This window comes from Ammospiza nelsoni, chromosome 2 (genome assembly GCF_027579445.1).
Source record: "Ammospiza nelsoni isolate bAmmNel1 chromosome 2, bAmmNel1.pri, whole genome shotgun sequence".
Lineage (NCBI taxonomy): Eukaryota > Metazoa > Chordata > Aves > Passeriformes > Passerellidae > Ammospiza > Ammospiza nelsoni.
Genome location: NC_080634.1, coordinates 51,848,093 through 51,869,819, shown reverse-complemented (window position 1 = coordinate 51,869,819; position 21,727 = coordinate 51,848,093). Strand labels below are relative to the sequence as shown.

General features: G+C 40.0%; 1 protein-coding gene across 3 annotated transcripts in view; it reads right to left on the bottom strand.

Annotated features, from left to right (window-relative positions):
• Window positions 1-15,575: 15,575 nt before the first annotated feature.
• Window positions 15,576-21,727, bottom strand: part of PDS5B (PDS5 cohesin associated factor B) — a 102,919-nt gene continuing 96,767 nt past the window's right edge. For all 3 annotated transcript variants that reach the window (XM_059493342.1, XM_059493344.1, XM_059493343.1), the window contains 2 exons: window positions 20,282-20,423; window positions 15,576-18,704 (listed from right to left, as the gene is read on the bottom strand). In XM_059493342.1, the coding sequence (XP_059349325.1) occupies window positions 18,669-18,704; window positions 20,282-20,423 (178 nt within the window). In that variant the 3' untranslated portion in view covers window positions 15,576-18,668. The remainder of the gene's footprint in view (window positions 18,705-20,281; window positions 20,424-21,727) is intronic.

The following is a 21,727-nucleotide window of genomic DNA, read 5'->3' as shown; positions in this document are numbered from 1 at the left end:
GTAGTTACATGTTTTTCTGACACTGCCTTTCCATGCAGATAAAAAGCCACTAGATTTATATTCTTGGCTGGACTTTACATTGGTTTGAAGGACTATTTGGCAATACTAACAATGATTTAGAAACAATAACTACAAAGAAGAGTTCAAAGGTGTCCAATTACAGTCTAATTCTGCTCTGCTTAAATTAAATATGGAAAGGAATTAGTCCAGTACCTTGCCAAACTCTTTGCTAAGGTAGATCCAGGGGTAGATTCTCGTTCTTCACACAGGCAACAGACATATATCATTAAAACAGTGCCAGCAATGTGCACAGCAAACAGAGGCTGAATTTGAAGCCTAGTCCCAAAATGAGGGGAGGGGAGGAAAAGGAAGAAATAACTTTTTTCCCCTGTTGTTTTGTCATGCAGAAATACAATTTCTAGAGCTCCTTGGTTATCAAGGCTTCCCTGAGCACATCAAAAGGTCTTTGTTAAGGGCATTTGCTGGGTAAGAGGACTGAAACCGGCCGGTCCGAACAAAGTGGAGCTAGTTCAGAAAGCAGCGTCAGCCTTACCACACAGGACAAACAGTGACACGTTCAGCCTGCTGGAAGACAACCCACATGGCTATCATTTGTAAGCTTCAGTGGGTGCTTTGCCAGCAAGGAAAAAGAGACTTTGAACAATTGGAGAGATGCTAAAAGGAAATGTCTGCACTTCTGAATAGCTGCAGGCTGGGAATATCACTTCTGGCACACTGGGAATATCACCTCTTTCATGCTGCCCTGCTTTTTCCCAGCTCCCTCTTGTCATGCAAGACAGGATCTATACTGGATCAGTCAGGGTGACTAACAGGAACAGAACAAGGAACAGAAAAGGACATGGACAATGTCCATGGACAATGGATAATGAAGGACCTCTTTTAGAAGCTACGATATGAGGCAGTGAGGTCATGGGCTCAATTTGGAGAGCAGAAAGAGAAGCAAAGTCCTGGAATAGCAGGGAACCAGAGTCATTGCTATTTACTGAAGATGAAGATTATCTTTTCGGAGAGAGAAGACAGGCATGTCCTCAAGCAGCTATCTCGTCTGGGAAATGACACTGATCATTTTCAAGTTTATTTAACTTACAAAGAGACTGTGAAAAAACACAGAGTATCAGAACAAATTTAAACCATCTGTTTGATCATCTTGCAAACTGTAAACATTGTCTTTGAGAAAATAATCTTTCTTCAGCATAACAATGTGCATGGATGTATTTGACTAAAATCTGGATAAAAAAGGAACTTCCAATAAGTCAAATGGAAATTACCCAGAGCACAAGTCAATATTTAAATTATTTTAAGTAATCCTTCTTCTTTCATCAGCTTCTTACAGGAGTATCCAGGAATTTTTGCTCCCTTCAGCTTTCTTCCACACCTCCCTGGGCACTTATTCTATTGAGCAGCATTCAAATTAATTGACACACTGTTTATCTATTTAAAGCCAGTATATGCACATACCCTAACTGGCCCTGTAGTTCCTTTTTTTCTATGCATTCTATAGCATCTACATCTATTCTTTCCTGAAAATATACAAGTTTTAGATGACTGCACTGCAATCCAAATTATTATCAGATGATTGGATATTTTTGTCTTGTCTGCATATTGTGCTTTTAAACTGTTTATTATGATACATAATGCACAGTTCAGAGGAAATGCCTGCCTATAAAGCAGAGGCACCGAACCTGCTTTCTTCTCCTAACTCAAAGCCCCTTATCAGCAATGTCACTGGATTAAAATAACAAAGAAAGCAGTTCCTGTTAACGCCCACTGGCCACACTTATAATTCAGCCTTAGCCTTTTCAAACAGCCTATTTGTTGCTCGCAACAATAACATTAATTTCCTAGATTAAAAAAATGATTGAATACATGTACAGCATCAACAGGAATATAAAACAACTCTTTGGAAACAGCATCAAATCTAATTCATGTTGACAGTCTTGGATTTATGGACACAGAAGTTCAAAGCAGTAGCAGAAACTGCTTTCAGAATGCGCTCATTTATACCCACACATCACACATCAGACCATGCTAATTAAAATATATAAATCTTGCAGAAGCAGATAATTTTCAATTTCAATGCAGTTACAGCATGGATGGGTCAACTTGGCAGAGACCAGCTGGGGTCTGCAGGCCAGACCCAGGCTGCTGGGGAATGTATCTGCCTGGCCCAGAGCCCCTTCCCCCCAGAGGAGATGGGGAACAGCTGCTCAGGTAGCGCGTGCAGAGCGATCACCCCACAGCACCTCTGCCTGTGCCTGTCCAGAGCCTGACTCAAACGGGCTCTTGTTCAGGTGAGGAAGGGTAAGGGGTAGACAAGTCCTCCTGCACCTCTCCCTTGCTTGGGAGTGACCTTCTGCTGCCGTCTCAGGACAGCAACTGTAAGTGGGACACCCCAGGCTGGCCTGCAGCTCCCCAAATCAGCGCACCATGAGTTGGCTCCTGACATCCCTCTCACTATATGCCACAGGGTATCCCAGTGGGAGGGTATGATTCAACCTTAGAGAAACTACCAAAACATTTTGAGCCATTATGACTCTGTCTTTCTGTCACTGATCACAGCATGAAGTTTCCAAGTCTCTCAAAGTCTGATGTGCACATCTGTACCAATGTAAGCAAGAAAAAAGCCAGGATGACATCATCTTTCCTAACAGAATCATGGACACGTTCAGGCATTGTTCACAGCAACGTGAAATCTGTGTGTGGGAAGGTTGGCACCTTTTTCATTGCTGATCACATTCAGCTGCTTCCTAAGTCATTCAGGCCTGTTTCTGAAGAACCTTTAGAAATATATATTTACTCAAGAAAACATAAAATTAAGGATATGAAGCTCATTCACATTAAATGCCAACACAACATGGAACAGAGAGAAAGAAGTGTAAACAGATGACAGGCTAAGTGAAACACAAGTTAAAGAATCAAATGTTGCAGGGCTGACCAAAAATTTTGAAGAAGCCAACCACGAAAAGATTTTCTTGCTTATAACAAGCAATTTGTAAGCACTGGGGAGCTCCTGCTAAGAGAATGGCACTACCAGTGAGGTCTTTCCTCTTCAAGTGTTACAAGCCTACACAGTTGGGGTTTGTTGACTGTTTAGTAGCAGACTAACAGGGTATTATGGTCATGCTATATGTGCTGCTAACTAATTATCAGCTACTAAGTTCATCAAATACTAAACTGGTCATACAACTGAGAAATTACATTCTTTCCTTAAGTATGAAACAGACCACTGTTCTAGTGAATTACAAATTGATCTTACTGATTTTGGTGTGTGCAAAGGGTTGGATCGCAAAACTGGTAATTTTTTAATAGCAGAAAAAAATAGAAGCAGTTACCTACAAAAATTCCGGGCTGATAGTCAAGTGGCAAATGCAGCTGACATTTCTCAAGGCCTAAGTAAACTTTGACATGCAACATTTTATAAAAATTTGCATGTAAGCAAGGTAATAAAGCCACTGAGAGATTTGGAAGTATTTAATAGGTTGAAGGAAGTTTACAAGAATACATGTTAAGGGGAAACTGAACAGTTTCAGATGAAGAAATTCTATCCTGGATTTGGATAATGAAGTATTGGCTCACCTACAGCTTCTGCCACACGGGGGCCAGTGCAGTGTTCATGACCCTAAGCAAGAGGTCTCAGCTGCCTGAGACAAAGAGCAAACAGCATTTAAAGGAAACAAAGGTTTAGGGAAGTAGTGTCTTCTCACCTCATGTTTTCTGCCATTTAAACTTTATTTGGGTAAGGTAAAGGATTGCAGTCCCTGCTGGAAGAATTAAATTTCACCCATAGCTAGGCAATTTTCTAGATGCACTCTCCACTGACTGTTACCCTTCCTGAGAAAGGCTTTGACATTTTGGTAGATGCTTTAATTAAAACAGCGGTTCAGTGCTCAAAGAAGAAAACCCAGTGGTAGAAATTATAAGAAGAAATGAAGAACCATCACTATCCCAAAACTGGGGATGGTGCCACTCTCCTCATGTAAGAAAGAAACAACAGAACTGGGAAAGTTCAATTATCCTTGCTATCATTTTTTAAATGAAAGACATGGAATGGCTTCCCTATAGTCTTCAAGAAACCCCAAACCAGAGCTAACTGAAGCAGTGTCATGAATGACATTAATTAAGAGTGAGCATCATTAAGGATGGTCAAGGGCTGACCATTCAGCATCCTCTGCCACCAGAACTAGGCAAGGAAAGCAGCAGGAACTGGATTCAGAAACACATCACGCAGTGGACGCTTGCCAGGGAGCACCCTGCATGTGTAGGTTTTGTGGGCTGAAAGGGAAGCTGAACTTGGAAAAGAGATCCATTGAAAGTTATTAAACAGTTAAACCACAACTAGCTCAGGAAATCCTCTGGACTGAAAATAGCTCACAGCAACAGTGATGTCTGGGGGAGTTACTGTATATTTTTATCCTGTTCGTATTCTCCCCTAGATACCCCTTTCTGGCCACTCCTGGAGGCAGTCTGTCTCTTTTGTACAGTTCAGTTCCCAGGACAGCCACTTTTCCGTTCCTTGATCTCAGCCTCTCTCCCCAACAAATTCCAGTCCAGTCATGAACTCCTCTGCTTGACGTGGTTTTGGCTATTCACGTCACACACATGGGCATCTCCCACATCTTAAAAGAAACCAGCCATCCTTGCAGGAAGGAAAGTTAAAATCCTTGCCAATACAGAACACAGGAAAAGGCCCATTGGGTTTGTTTTGGCTTGTTTTTTCTTCAATAGATAAGTTCTATGATGAAGGGACACACAGACTTATCCCTGAGGAATATCACGTTAATGGAAACAGTCCTGGTTACAGAACTGTGTCTGCTTAATAAAATACCCTGTTTACCCATTAATAACTCTTGGGAGTCACTAGTGCTATAGGAGAAAACTGGGTGACAAAACAAACCATGTGTTAAAGAAAACCTTTTTGCAATAAGGTAGAAGCTGTTCCATTACCCTTTTCTCTCCAGTTCTTGCCAGCAAAACAGCTCTGCAATCAGGCTCTTTAACTTGTCCAGTTCAGGAGGGAAAAAAAGCCCACTGGAGAGAAGGTAATGCATTATTTCTGTTCAAGATTTAGGGGCTAAAACTTTGTCTTTCTAGGATAGAAGGGTCAAGGTCCAACCTGCTCTCTCTGCTACAAGCAGCCAGGCACATTGCAGTAGCCAAAACACGCCATCCCCATTAAAAGAGGAAGAATGTGGTAGATGAGGCATGGCCAAGCTACAGATATCCACGGTCTTTGGTCCTTGTACAGTGAGATAAATCATCCAGAGTGTCTTCCTTCAACTGCAGCAATAACACTCACTTCCTGATGTAATTATTCAGGGCTTTGCTCCTGTGCCTGGTATTTTCATTGCAATTACCTAGAAGGCAGAGTGTAATACAAACCCACAGTTGGAGGCAGCAAGGAGGCTTAAGTACCCCCAGGGACCAGGCTTCAGTTGTCTGAAGTTGTCCACTTCTTGAGAAGAAAGTCTGTATCAGACATTCACAACGTCACCCCTTGGCCTGCCTGCTTATCCTGACCCACAAACCTTCAGCTGGCTCCTCCTCCATCCCACAGAGACCTCGAGGCACCTACACTGCACTCCTGTACAGGGCAGCTCCCCCTCTTCATCCTCCTGTTCCAAAGTTCCTGAAGAGTTTTGATCCATCCATGGTGGCACTCCAGTCATGTGAGCTACCTCACTAGACCTCTGTGATCTGAACTGGATCGCAGCCCTATAACTGCACACAGATCTTCAGTTTCTGCTGTTTGCTCCTCATGCTGTATGTGTATCAGCACTTCAGAGAGGCATGCAGTGTTCCAGTTTCCCAGAAGAGGCCACAGAATTTTCCCCATAAAGCTCTGCTTTTATCAAAATTGGCACTTTTCGGCCCCTTCTTTTCCCCAATTCTGTTTGTTTGATAACCTAATGAACCTGACAACTTGTTGGTAGGTCACTCCTAGTGTCCAAGGTACATTGTTGGTATCCACAAGGAAAAGCACAACCCAAGACCACAGCAGGCCTCCCTTGATACCAGATTGAGTCAGCAGATAGCTGACAGGTCAGTCCCCCATTGTTGGCATTATTTGCTTTCTCCCAGGGCTACCTGCTGAGGTACAGAGATGCACTGGAGGGAGTCTCCAGCTTCTGGTTTGCTGCTGGAGTAAATCCCTTCCCTGGGAGCAGATCTGCAGGGGTAGCAGGAGCCATGCTTCCAGGCCCAGCCTTTGCCATAGTGGGAATCCTGCTTTCCCACCCAACAGACTGCCTGTACCTCAGGACAGAGGAGCCTTTGGACCTGTGGGATCCTGGAGAAGATCTGGTGGATCTTTCTTGTCATCACTGATGATGCACAACCACTTTCATCCTCCCACAGCTCTGCTGATTGTCAACACGGAGCCTCCTAGGTACAAAAGCCCATGTCCCTAGCCCTGATGAGAGGTCCCCAGCATTCCTCAGCCCCAGCCCTGTGGAACTGCACTCAGGCTGAGGCTGCTGATGTCACAGGGCCACTGACCCAACTCTTCTGGGGTCTGTGCTCTGTGGCACATCCTCACCATGGCAGGGCATGTGTCTGCTGCTTACAGTGAGGTCCCTGCCTCTGTCCTGCACTGACTGCTGCTATGGGAAGCCATGTTCTCAGCCAGGCAGTGCTTCTGGAGGGCTGCCCCATACCTACTGCAAGGACCTGTGCCTGCTTCAGCCAGGAGTCAGCTGAACAGTAGCTCAGAGCCCCCTTTCTTCAGGAACAGGCCAGACGTGTTCAAGGTTGCAGCATTCTCACATGCAGCACAGCAGCAGTACACTGATGCTCCTCAAATGTCTCTGAGAGGCCTCTGTCAGTCCTAGGAGAAACTTTCAGAACTCCCACAAGATTTCAAAGCATGGTCCAGAAACCACTGCACAAACTGCTGCACCTGTTCGCTGCCCCAACAGATATGCAATTCCTCAAATCTGTCTCCAGCAATCCAAGTCTGTCTTCAGTACTGGCAGCTGTTCACTGAGGAATATTCATCTTACCATACCAAAAGATATTAAAATTTTTCAAACAAGCCTGACTATGCTGAAGTAGTTCCTTACTTATCCAGATGAAAAGTCCACCACAGTATCTTAAGATTTGAATTTAGTACTCAGTGGATTAGGAGAACTTTGAATTAAGCCCATGGCCGTACAGATCCTTGACTTCATGACTTGTAATAATGACAATAATACATACTGTATTAGCATAACAATGCATACGTTCCTGATAGTGGTAACTAGAAATCAGCTAGAAGTAAAAATCTGATTTTAAGCTGCCTGCATATTTTGAACTCACATCTAAAAAACTGAGAATAACCAATCTACTAATTTTGTATTTGTTATCTTCTAAGCTATGCTAACACTCACCAGCAGTGATGCTAAATAGCAGTGGAATATAGTGGAGTGACCTAAATTTGTCAAGCCAAGGAAGCTTGTCCTATTTCATAATTCCCACTTCAAAAGCTATGCTGTTACAGGAATGGGGTGATACAATAATTCAGGCTGAAAGAGACCTCAGAAGGTCTGTAGGCCAAAATCTAGCTCAAAGTAGGGTCAGGCATGAGGTGAGGCCAAGTTGCTCAGAGCTTTGCAGAGCTGGTTCTTAAAAATCTACATGAGAGCCTATATTCTCCTTGGGCAACTGATCCCACGCCTTACTGAGCCTGTTCTGGTCAGTTTGTCTTTATAAGCTTCTCCCTGCACCCAGCCTTACACCCAGGTTTTGTCTGACTGTCTCCCTTCTTCCCACCATGGGTTGCTGTGAAGAGCCTGGGCCCATCATCTCAGTACCCTCTGTGCCAGTGTCAGCAGGCTGTTCTTCTTTGCTCTCCTTCCAAAGCTATGCTGAAAGCCCAGCTCTGCCACCCTCCCCGCACAGAGCCTGTGACCATTGTGGCAGCTCTCCACCAACCTCACAGAATTTATCAGCTTCTCAGGGTGCCAGACTTGAGCACAGTATCCAGATGTGGTCTCATAACTACTGGGTAGAGGGGATAATCACCACCTACTAATCACCCACTTGCTTCGTTCCTATTAATGCATCCTGCTGTGATGTGTTAAAACCAACTCCCCCAGCTGATTTTCAACAGATCTGCTGTCCAAACTAGTCAGTCCCCAGCCTTGCATCGTGGTCAAAGGTTCTTCCTGTGCTGTGGCTTATTCATGGTGGGGCTTATGTCCCATGGGTGCTTATTCAACTTCATGAGGTGGTCCCATTTCCCCAGGATTCCAGGTGTCTGTATGCCAGCATGCTGACTCCCCCTTTCCAAGTTCTGTTATCTGGGAACTTAAGTGAGCTCTCTGCCATCTCCTCCAGGTCACTGATAGAGGCATTAATCACAGTACATCCCAGGACACATCCCAGACAGTTCTTACCGGCCTTGAGGCAGAGTAGCCCTTGAACTCCTGCTCTCCGAGTCCACTCATACCTCCTGAGCCAAGAATTGCGCTATCTACAAGTGCAAGAGAACAAAAACCCCCCATGTTTTAGTATGAGCAGCCAGAATATTCATTCTCTGCCTCATCTAATTCAAATATGGCCTGGATTGAGACACTTTATGGATTACCACCTGGACCAGCCCAGGATGGAGTTCAGCTTGCAGCTTCTTACCATGCCAGGAATTACATCTTCGTCCACTATTGCATATTTAAATCTTTGAATGGCAAAATAATTTGGACCAATGCTTGTTCTATATTTGTAACTGCCTGTTCCTCTCTTGACCTCTTGCTCCACCTCAGTAGGAAATCATCTAATCCTGCATCCTGATTGGGCAAAGGGCTCCCTCGGATACAAGCTCACTAAGTTGAGAGAACTGATGGCCCATTGTGAGAATCTAAACACATTGCCCATTTTCTTTCAGTAACGTGAATTTATACTGTTTCCCTTCAGCAGAGAGAGTGTTGTGTGACTTGGTCATCACATGACTGTCCATGCAGTGTTCAATGAACTTACTTCTCTTTGTGGAGGACTGAAATACTTTGTTTTTTATTTATAGAGATACTCTCTCAGTAAGTCACCCCAACACTACCAATATCAAATCCACTGCATTACTTAAAAAGGTCATGTGAATCTCCTCTTTTTTTTTTTTTTCTGTGATATTCTCATAGGGTTTGAAAAGTATATTTACTCCCTTACTCCATTGCATCATTTTTCATTTATAAGTTTTCCTCTTGCAGTGCTCTGGCTCTCAGCCACAGCAGATCTCTACAAACAGGTACATGTTCCAGTGAAGGGGGAATGAACCTTTGTTCTGAGGGCCTGTTTTTTATCGCTGCTGTTCATCAAAGCCTTGTGGTTCCAGGAACATACAGAAATAGCAAAGAGCACCTGCTGATGACAAAGCAGGCAGAACTTAAGAAAAGGACTGACTAAAACTCCTAAAGATAAACTTGGTTTTCCTTAATTGTATTTGTGTCATTGGACACGACTAACACAAAGGAACAGTATAAAAGTAGAAGGAACATGGCAGAAACATCAAAAGAAACAGAAAGGTATAAAAGATACAAAAATCCCAAATACATAATAGGGTATGTGCTGATTATTTTATTTTTTTAGCACATGGCACTTTTCTTCTGAGGAGTTTTCCATGGCTACTGCCAATGTTTTACTGATCTCAGATGCTGCCTGTTGTGTAGAGCAACAGTGAACTCCACTCTCCCATGAGGACTTCTCCCTAGTTTGGTAGCCCTCCCCTTCGTAGTCACTATTTCCACAGCAGTCTGTACCATATGAGGAAAAGTAAGAACCAGGGTTCAAATAAGAAAAGCAATATACTATGCTTAAATATTGAAACCTTGTTTTCAAACCTTTTTCAGCACATTAAGAATGTAAATGTGTAAAACGAAAAATAAAGAGGCACAACTCAACAGGCACTGGAGTTCTTACAAATAAACATTGCCACAGCTGTGCACAGAAGCCAAGACCATGGAACACCTGGGTTTTTCAGCACATACTCCCAATCTGACCTTTCTTACAAATGTACACATGACAAAACTGTTGCATTTCAGTTTCTGCTCTGTAGAAGATTATAATATCAGATGTTTCAGAAGACTAACAGCAAGAATGGCAGAAAGTAAGCAAATACACACATCTGCTACTTCAATAACAACGGTTCCTACATGGTTGTATTTCTCTCTGGCACGTGGGACAGGAGAGTTCCCCTTGCCATACACAAAGCTGCCATGTTCTGGATTCTTACTCCTCTCATACTCAGCATTTCAGCACCTCTCAGCTGCAGGAATGTGTTGATAGCAGATACCAAATGACAAAAAACCCAAGTAGAATGCTCATGTCTCTCAAAGCTCACCCACTGCATACACTAACTAATGCTTTCTTCAAATGAATTGGTCTGCACTCCCATGAAAATGTTACACCCCTTTTAAGGCAGCTGGTAGTTTAGCAGTAGTTGGCTACTGCCTAGCACAGGAGAAAGTTCTCAAAAATCCCACCATGCTGTGTCATGTCAGGGAGCCAGATGACCCCCATGAGCTCACATGATGGAATTTGTGTGGTGAAATCCAGATTTGCAAGAGCATGGATGAGGCTGCACGCAGGTGTATGGGATAACAAGAATACAGTAGATCCTCAATGTTCCAGAAGTCACCTGAGTCCGGGCAGAAGCCACTCTGACCACTCACCTCTTAAAAGCATCTCCCAGAAGGCCTGGACACAGACTAACAGCCTGTTGTACAGTCACTGGCTAGAAATAGCAGAACACCTGGACAGAATGCCTGCAGGGGAAGTGAACAGCAGAAGGTGTCCAAAGGTCTGAATTTATGTGGTTTAAAAAAAACCTAAAACAATAAAACATTGAAATGCCTTTTGATATCAAAACCATGACAGACAAATTACACATAAAAGCAAAAGCCTCACAAGAAAAAGATTTAAAGATTTGAAGTAATTTCCTGGCAGAGATGAAACTCCCACTCCTTTTAAAATTAACACAACAGAAGAATGGAAAAATGTGGCTGAAAGACTAGAGAGAAGGATGTGAGGTTTAGTATCTCCCTACGTCTAGCAGAGGTAGTGGCTATCAGGAGCATCACATTAACAGGAACATGGAATCCAGAGATTCAAACAGGAGATCCACTGTGAGAAGCCCTCCAGCTGTCTCAGTCATTCATCCCAGAAATTTTAACTGAGGAACACTTGGGCAATTTTTACCTTTATAACAAAATGGGACAATCCAACTACTTAAACAACTATTTAGAAGTCCTCATAAGTCTTGAAGTTAGGATGGTGGGTCCTAAGCAGGGACAGCTACAGTACACTAAGGACTTTTTTCTTGCATAAACAGAAAGCAACACAAAATAAATCAATGTTCAATATCAAATAGCACAGAAACTAAGATGACAAAGTCACAAGTTTTGAACATATTAATGAATTAAGCATGGATTTAAAGTGTTCTCATTTTACATCAAATATTTTACCTGAAGTAAGTATGAGAACATTAAATGACAGCAATTCTGTGTCATGGCCATCTCTCACTTTACTATTGTGTTTAAATGCAAAAGTTGAAAACAGGAAATGAATGCTGACCAGATATTAAATAACAGTTATAGAAAGATAAACAATAAAAGTAACTGAACAGCTTCAGATGAAAACAAAATTAATTTTTAGATCCTTGCAGAGATTAAATACTATCCCATGGAAAATGAGTGCAATATCCCATAGCCCACAGTCACACACTTGTCAGGATAGCACCCAAGTAAATAATCATTAAATGTTGCTGAAGTGATACGTATTTCCTGAGTAACTTCTCCTGTTCTTTCCATGACTACAAAAAATGGTTTGGCAAAACTTGATCTTCCCTACTGCAATAGTCTTCATTTTCTCTCACATTCCTACCAAAGACTTGTTTCTTCCCTAATACCAGGAGCAAGAAAAGAGCGAATCTCTCTGTATTATTCCTCCTTTTGACTTAGAAAACAAAGTGTATTTGGGAACACAGTTGGCTACTTATGTTTCAGGGGAGTCCTTACTTGCCATTTCCCTGGATAACACAGGCCAGATTTTGGAAGACACCTTCCTAGTTTTGCTGAAGTACTAATACCTATAACCTTGGAAGGAGCTTGGTTCACCAGATGTTGGGAAAATGAGGTAACAAAACGTAGCAGCATTTCAACTACTGCTACTTCTCTTGTGAATTACCAAACCTGTCCAAACCTTTTCCAATACACCCTGCAGTCTGAGGACTGCTTTTGCTTTACAGTTCAATGCCTGTGAAACATGCAGCACAACAGCTGCATTTAGAAACAAAGATCATCTCGAGTTGGAAAGAAACCATAACAATCATCAGGTCAAACTCGCTGCTCCTCACAGAACTACCTAAAAATAAACTTAATTACAAGAATGTCATCCAGACACTCCTGAACTCTGTCAGGCTTGTTGCTGTGACTGCTTTCCTGAGGAAGCTTTTCAGTGACCAAGCACCCACTCAGCAAAGAGCCCATGTCACAAACAGAAAGAGTCAGAAGCCTGCCTGGCTGGGGCCCACAGAAAGGAATGAAAAGCAGCCAGTGACTGGGCACAGGACTCACACTGTCATGTTGAAGAGGACATCCATATGGGAAGGAAGGGGAGAATCATCCCAGGCTGTTAGGAAAGTACTGATATTAGTAAGAAAGAGCAGATAGTCAGGGTTTCACAAAATGCTGCTGAGAAAAGAGGTCACATTGAAAGACTGAGTGAGAGGCACTGTAGGAAACATCATTCCAAAGCTTAAATGCTGCTATCTGCAATGTGGACCTGTGCAGGCTGCTGCTATTAGGCAGCTTTGAAAGCTCTTGTTTCCCAATGGCTTATACCTCAACCTCTTCTGCCCCAGTTTTAGTTCAGCACATAAATGAATGCTGCCCTACTTCCTACCTATGGAGGTTAGAATCCTCTTTTGCCAAACTATTCCAAATTCCTTACTAATGACATTTGCCCTCAGCAGTAGCCATTGCTCTCTTTCCACAAACACTCCTGGTATTAGTCTCAATTCTATGCACATTCTTATACATTTTCCTCCAAATCAGAGAAAGCAACATATCCTCAGTTCTCCTCTCTTAAATAAATAATAATAATAGCATGATCACCAACTTAGTTTCCCCCCTCTCAGCTTTCATCTTGAGTAGAACACTCCTATCATAGATCATCTCATATCAAAAGACTGCATTCCTACCTCATTTATGTGTGATTCCCTACTCTTCACTGATCTCTCCAGCACCTTTCAAATCAATAATCCCCAATACCCCACTTACTAGTCAACCACACACTTGGCTCCACTGTTGTTTTTTCATCACCTAAACCATAGAGATTATAGCAGAAGATAATTAAACCATCATTTATTAATCTTTTGAAATCATCATTGAAGAATGAGAGTAAGTGCCTTTTGGGGAAAACACAAAGGCAGTTTCTACTGCCTTTCAGTGTCTCGCAGGTAAAAGACTCCAGAAAAATGGCGAAGCACATCATGCTCATGTAACATGTTACTGCATCTGTAGGTATGGCTATTAAAAATGCCCAACAAATGCCAACCCCCAAAAACCTCTTTGCTTAAAATGAACACCTTATTAGTTTATTAAATAAGGATTAAAAACTCTTCTCTTCTTCAAAATATCTTTAGTGTACAAGAATTTAATTTTGCCTGATAGAAATACACTACAAGGAACACAGGAACCTGCAAGTTTAAAGTATATTTAGCAAAAAAATCAGTTGTTACAAACCAGACTATTTCAAGGTGCTGTGATCAAGAAGAAAGCTGCTTTACATTATCAGCTTGTCTTCCCAACATAGTAAAGAAAAAGCTTTTTAGGATAAGATTGTTTCATTCTAACACAATCTTCTACACTGTAACAGCAACTGAAGCTACCACTATTGATATTGCTACTAAGTTCTCATGTTCTCTTAGACTGCATTTCATAACTTGTGCAATTGTCTTCTACCTATAAAAAATAATGAAAAACAACAATACTGGCACAGTATTACAGAACATATGATTGGAAGCCATCAACACACTGAATCTGTTCAGAGCCACTAACAAATCTGTGACCTGCAATTTCTTTTTTAATAACAAAATTACTTCCAAGTAGACAGGGACAGTGCTCAGTACCACTGCTTTGACTTGCAAAATACTGCATTTTTTTGTGTCTACATGTGTGAGGTAGGATACAAGTATGGGAAACACAGCTAGCCAAATCAAACACCTTATGTTATCCATCCTTCAAAGAACCCGTATGTCAAAGTATTTCCAGCATACTGCATCATTACTGAGAGACTTATTTGCAGGGGTAGAAATCTGTATTTAGAGGCTTGCTTTCTTTCTTCTTACGTCGATATGATGCTGCTGTTTAAAAAAGAATATACAATATACATCTTCATTACAGAAATGAAAGTGCTACTAAAAACCACATCATGACTGTACTGAGGTACTAAAAAAATGCAAGCATGAAACGTTTTCCTACTGTACACACTGTATAAGACTATGTTTATCTTGCCCACACAAATACAGAGGCACTTGGGGACCACTGTGAAGAGACTGGATCTTTTAGCAGAATCTGATGAATTTTAAAGCAAATTGGGTGGAAGTTTCTTGTCTGTATTTCTGTACCAATTGCCAACATTCAGCTTCTTACTTTTCCATGATCAACAAAATAGCAGAAGCTGTATTGTACGCAATGAGGGCATCCTGAGGATGTGGGACAAACCTACTGACACCTCAGGAAGTTTGCTTGTCTGTGGAAAAGAAATCACTTCAGCCAATGTTAGGATATTGCACCCAAATTAGTAAACATCTTTTGTAAAGGTAACATCCAACAAAGATGCAAAGACTGGAATGGCAATCTCTGAGGACAACAGGAAAAAGAATGCATGCAGATTCTTCTACTCCTCCTGATGGATGACTGGTCTTGGTTCCAGTGAATTTTATCATTTTGGTAATTATATAACCATCAGAGTAGCAGGATGGCCATCTAGAACTCATCTTGGTCATGTGTGTTTGCAGACACGAGCCTTGATCAAACACACTGCCATACCTGAATGTGTCTCTTTTAAAAAGTATTTGTAAAATATGTTCTGCACCTGCTTGGATGAGGCAGAGATGTATCCATCTCTACACTATATATATTGAAACACAGGCAAGTCTGTAAAATTATCCCAGAATAATTTTCCACAAACTCAGAAATTTGCTTATTGGTGGTGTCCTGTTTTAAGGTCCTCGTACCCTCTGTGTGCACAACTGTGAGAATATTCAAACAACATTCTTGGATTTGTACTTGTATTTGCACAGGATGACTGCATTTAAGAATTAACCCCACAGAGTGACAGGGATAAGTATGAATGATAAGTAAACTTGCAGGATGCAAAACCTACTGTGTGCATTCACAAAAGCAGACTTGGATAATCTGTCAAAACCTACACACGCAAAAAAAAGCAGCAAGAAAACTGCACACACCCCTCTCATGTTTGGTGGTGCCTTTTCTAGAGTATCAGATGACAAATGCTATGCCAGAATAATGTATTTAGGATTCAAGACTTAAGTTTTTTGCAAGTTACTCACAAACTGAGCATATTCATTTTTGGTGAAAATGTCTTTAATATTAGTATCTTTTTGTAAACTAATATTTTTGTTCACAGAGATCCAAATGTTAAAACAGCAAGTGTCAAAATATTTGAAAAGGGATTCAATTTTGCTAGAAAATAAAGTCAATTGGCAGAGTCAAGGATAGTTAATACAGGATTCTGATTATCTGAGGTGAAACAGGTATAGTCACATTAGAACTTTCAAACACTTTCATGTTTCCTCCCTATTAGTGGGTTAGCTAGCCCTAAATATTCATTATCTCAGTCTGTGACAGGTAAAAAACCACCATGCTTCTCGAATCAATGAATTATTTTTAAATACTAGTATAAAGATTAAAATCCCTGTTTGGATTTTGCACATGAACTACAGATCACTGAAAGTTTCCTGTTGCACTGCAGCAAAAAAAGGAAATGTGACAAAATATTTATTTGCTGCAAAGTACAGCAAGATACTTTGGTAATCTCACAAAAATGTCATACTGGAACTTGTTACAGTGAGTTCAATTTGATCTTTTAATGTAATACAGTACATTTTTATAAACTTAACATTATCATTGCAGAAGAGCATGCTAACTGAATGTTAGCAATTTATCTTTTATACATAATTATAATCTACTGTAGCTATGTACGCAGATCTCAAAATGTTAGTACATAAAATATTCATTTTCTTTATATGAGATGAGAATGAACTTAGAAGAGGTTTGAATACAAGAATGACATATTTGCTGTGCCTATTTCTCAAGAAATAATGATTTACACATTATTACCCAAGAAATCAACATTTAAATTGCAAAACTATAGTTTAAATTTACAATAAACATTATGATCAGTAATGGTGCATCAATATTCCATGAAGTTTAACCTAACCATGTTTATGCACATAAAGCCTCAAGAGTCTGCAGCAGTTTCAGCATTACTTTTTCATATTTTTTTTATAAAATTGACTTAAAGGTACATCTTCCATAAATGTTTTCAGTGCAATTCTGTCAAAGAGGAAAATACAAAGTTAGCTTTCAATCATTTTATACCATAAAAAACCCTCAACAACTTGCATTTGCACTGCTGAAGCATAAGTAAGCCAGTTCTGTTGTGCCAACTATTTCAAAGTATATTCACATCAACCATAAACTGCCTTTCTAGACAGCATTTCCCCCACATCTATAGGTATAAATGTTGAAAAGCTGAATACTGGAAGAGGGGGAAAAGTTAAGATGAGGCAGAATAATCTAATTGTTTATAATACTTTTTCCTAGTGGTACCAAAAAAATGAATAATGAAAAAAATTCTAAGGGTTGCTTGTTTTATTAGTGACCTTACAGTTTGGAAATTGGTGGATTTGTGGTTTAGTATTATTCTTTCCTATAATCTTTACAGGTAACCTTGCAACAACAACTTATTTATTGATGGATTATGTGAAAATGCTCCATTATTCAGTGAAATAAAATTTTCTTAGGTTAGAAATTTATTTTTCATGTGTTGTCAACTGTAGGGAACCAGAGGGAGAACAGCACCTGAAATTATGATGTGTGCTTGGCTAAGCAGAGTATAACAACTGATATATTTTGGTTCAAAGACAGTTTGTAAACTGTTAAACTGTATACAGGATACTGCTCTATGCATTTTGTTTCTTTTGTTGTTTTTTTTTTACAGATTATAACTAAAAAAAAAAAAAAAAAAAACAAAACAAAAAAACCACCTCCAAACAAAACAAAAAAAGCCCCAACACAAACCAACCTCTCTCTATTGTAGCACAAAATAAAAACAAAGCTTCATTCAAATCTTGAATACTTTGACCATAATAATTGACAGCTGGTTATTCAACAAAAAACTTAGCTCTTCATACCAAAAAAATTTGGCTCAAAAATCAAAAACAAAACAGAAAGGTACAATAAACTCTCAATAAAAGGATCTCTCATGAGGCAACCTACCATATACTACTGCTAGATACGAGTTTCAAAAAAAAAAACATTACATCCCATTTTCAGCACATTTTTCATAAACATGCAACTTCACTATAAAATACAAAACACTTGGCTCTCAAGAACAGCTTTATAAAGACACACTGCATCAATAAAATTTCTCTTTGTGATTAACTTTACATTGTAATAAGAACTGTATTTTCACTAATGTTTATATATCAGATTTCATATTATAACGTAGTAATAATTTGCTCTTTGTGAACATCATGTTCAGAAGGAAATATCTATACACATTAACATACTAGACTATTAAAAACTCAGTTACAGAATTTTATTGATACAGTAGATTAATAAAAACTGATAGGGGAAGATAAAATGGGTAGGGTATTCAGTACATTATTTAATAACACACTTTTAAAATTAAAGTATTTTAAATCCTTTTTGAATTTTCAATGCCACTACAAGTCCAGAAAAGTCTGGCATCAATACTGAGGTGTAAAACAAAACTTCTTTCCAAATTTGCATGTCTTGTATTATTCTATCCAATATTGTTCAACTGTAAAAGAAAGTAATTTAGCACCTCTGATGATAGGTAGGTGCCTGAAGGTAAACACTAGGTTATATTCATGAAGGACACAAAGACTGTTTTTTCTTCTTCTTCTTCTCCTCGACAAATAGTGGCAAAAGAATGTGGCACTATTTGTTCAACTGACTTGTTTTTCACAGTTAAACGTCAACAAGAGTACAAATACGAACACTGACAGATATTGCTTGAGATCAATTTTCAACAAACTCTGTTCTTTTTTTAAATCAATCGATCCAATAAACAGTGGGGTACTGTCAGTTTAAAGCCGCAGATAAAAGCTATACAAGCACTTTATAAGTCAGAAACATTAAAAAAAGAACTATTTACAGTTTTCTTCTTTAGTTCATATGTCTACAAAGCCAGCGCACATTACACTTCACAAAAATCCACAGTTAATGATATCAACATGTGTGTGGCTAAAGCTTGTGACCTAGGGACTGCAAATGCAGGGGCAGTAAAATAGGTTTTGTCTTCTCTTCAGCAACCCCATTTGTGCACTAACAGCTTCATTCAGTCTCAAGCTTTATATTAAAAGCATTCTTCAAAGCTTTCACCTGGAAGGCTGGTAACTACATGCTCACTCATCGTCTTTCCCTTTTGGAAGTTCTGCGACGGACCTATTTGGAGAAAAGATATTTGAAACGTTTTTTACAGAAAAAAAAAAAAAAAGAAAAATTCAAGAACAAATACATTTTATAATGGAAAAATGCTCAGGCTTACTCAATGTTTGAGTATCCATATGCAGTGTCATTCATTATTCATTTGGTCACAAGTACAAGTCTCAGTCAATGACCAACTCCATTTACTGAGCCTGCATGCTTAATGGAATTCACAACAATGCAGTTTCCTTTCTCAGGGTTTTCATACCACCCTCAGATGCTCCAATCACCAGATTTATCCAAAAGTGTGAAGGCATTCTCAGTTTTAGTGTGACTACTAACATTGCCAATGTATTTGTATGAAATAAAGATAAAAGTGAACTCATTTTAACATATGCTGGTAAGAGGAAGAGATAGTTTAGGATTCTGTTCCAAGACTCCATGCTTATTTTCCAGTACTATTCATTCTGTGTGTCTGTTTTGTATTGTAGGAGCTGCTGGGGGTCGCACGGTTGGGACGGATGGATATGAGATTTTTTTTGAAGCTAAGTCGTATAACTTGCAGTTTATTGCAAAGGGCGTGGGTGCAGGGCCCTGTTGCGAGCTGCCAGCCGCAGCTCAGAGCAGGCCCGAGAGAAGAGAGGCTTAAAGTGTAAGAGAGTTAAAGACAAAGGTTTAAGAGCGGAGAGCATGTGGAAAGGAGGGGGTGAAGAAGTGCAGAGGAGAAGACAAAGAGACAAAGAGAGAAAAGGGCATGAAGAAGAGCGGGACAAAAGGAGAGAGAGTGAGAAGAGATAGAGCAAAGTCATAAGAGAGCGCGAAAAGAGAGCGAAGTTCTCGTTACAATACAATAAATCATCTTCAGTGTTGAATATTCAGATTCTCATTAACCAATCTACTACAGCATGCATATCCTATAACATTTCTATACAACCTATAAGAATCACTACATTACTATACTGTGTTTACGTTTTAAACCCTAAATCTTATTCTTTGGGCCCCATCTGCCAAGCTGCAGGGCTTGCTCTGACTCTTAGGCTTGCTTGCTTGCAGAGGGAATTGTTTCTTCTAGGGGGGATTACATTCAGCTGGTCACATCATTGTTTTTTAGCAACTAAGGCATCTCAAAGATTGCTTTCATTTCAATCTCGCTTATAGTTTCTATATTCTCAAAATCTTTTGCCAGGCAGTCATATTTATAAGGCTTTCTTGTTTCATCCTCCCCAACATTGTATAAAGAAGCTTTATTCGTTATTAAAATCTAGATGAGAAGAATTGCAGGAGTTACCTGGAAAATAATTCCCATGAGATGCTACACAATTCTGGCATACAGATAGGAAAGGCTACACAGGACAGAAACTTCAAGATACTTGATAAAAAATTATATTTTCTAAGAAATGCAGATTCTCTAGGAAACTACAGTGCAGCTCCACTACACAACAGTGGCAGCTGACAACCACCCCATTCATTTTAAAGGAGGACGGTTAAGTTCTAAAAACAAGAAATCATTCTAAGAAGAGAGGCCATTGTCTGATCACCAATACACAGAGAACACCACAAAGACTCACAAAGAAAAGCTCAGGCATTTCTCTTACATTGATTGTGGAAACTTCCTCTTCTTCCATTACTTCTTCCTGGGGAATATCATCACTGACAGGTGAACTGCTCTGAAACACATCCATCTCTTCACTGGATTCATTCTCTTTACTGGCTGCTTGTTTGGAACGCCCTGCACGGCTACAATGAGAAGAAGAATAAAGATCAGCTTCACAGCACCTGTACATCTACAATATGTATGTATAAACTGTATAACAGAGCAAACATTCTAGTTCACAAAAACAGCAACGTTACCATTTCATGTTATATAATTCTGCTGTCTTTTACACCTGTCTAGTTCATCCATGCACAGAACTGAAGTGAAACTAGGAGGCTGGACAACACCATTTGAAAACAAAATGGTTCCACAATAGAGGCCCAGGAGCACAAAGCTGAACAATTTTGCCTCTACAGACGTGGCAGATTTTTCTTGTCAGTGCCATGATACAGGCCAAAATAGGTTGACACAACACTAACCAGTGAACAGGAAAAGCCAAACAGCCAGAGACTGAATATTTTTTGCTAGTTTTCTCTCTATTCAATTTCATGAACAGATGTACGCTACTTCTCCAAGACTTCTTACACAACAAATCTGAATAATTGCATCTGTTTTTTCAGACCTAGAACCCATATTACTACCCATGAAATTAACACCTAAAATGCAAATCGTCCAAGCTATTTAGGGATAACCAGTGTAACAATACTTTAATCAGGATAATCAAGAACAATCACTCAACAATTCCTTAAACTGTCTGTGTTGGTTATGGGATTTGTGCCACAAGCAGAAAGCACTCATTTGCTTAAAAGGAGAATTAGCCAACACTCCTTGCCTTTAAAAAAAGCCAACTACAAATGTATCAAAAACTCCACAGTTGCACCTACAATACAGTAGCACAATTCAGAATCAAATCACTGAATCATCCCATTTACTGCAGGTGCAGTCTTGGTGCACCCAAAGTTGGTGACGTTTTGATTGAAATGAAACCAGAAACTCAGTTCAAGGCACACAACAGACAGACTTCAATCTCCAGTGGGGGCACAGATCCAAAACAATCGTACTCTGATGCTATCACATCGTCAAAGTGGTAGGAATTTTCAACCCTGAGAACCAATAAAATTCAGACAAAATAAAATCTCTCAATTGCACAACAATTATATTATTTCCAAACCAACCAACTTGCCATCCCTTAACAAAAATTAGCCCAACTCAAGTCCTCCAAGACTGGTAGAAGCAATGGAATTGAAAAGGAAGCAGAAGAATGATTCACAGGCTAGGTTCTTCCTTTCATATATCACAAAAATAAGCCTGTTCACATGTGCTAATTGGTAACCCAATTTGCTATCAGAAATAGGTTATACACTACCACCCACGGGATACATTATCACCTCATACACAAAATCCCAAATTCTTATGCCAAATCCACTCCCAAGGAGCACAGAAAGCT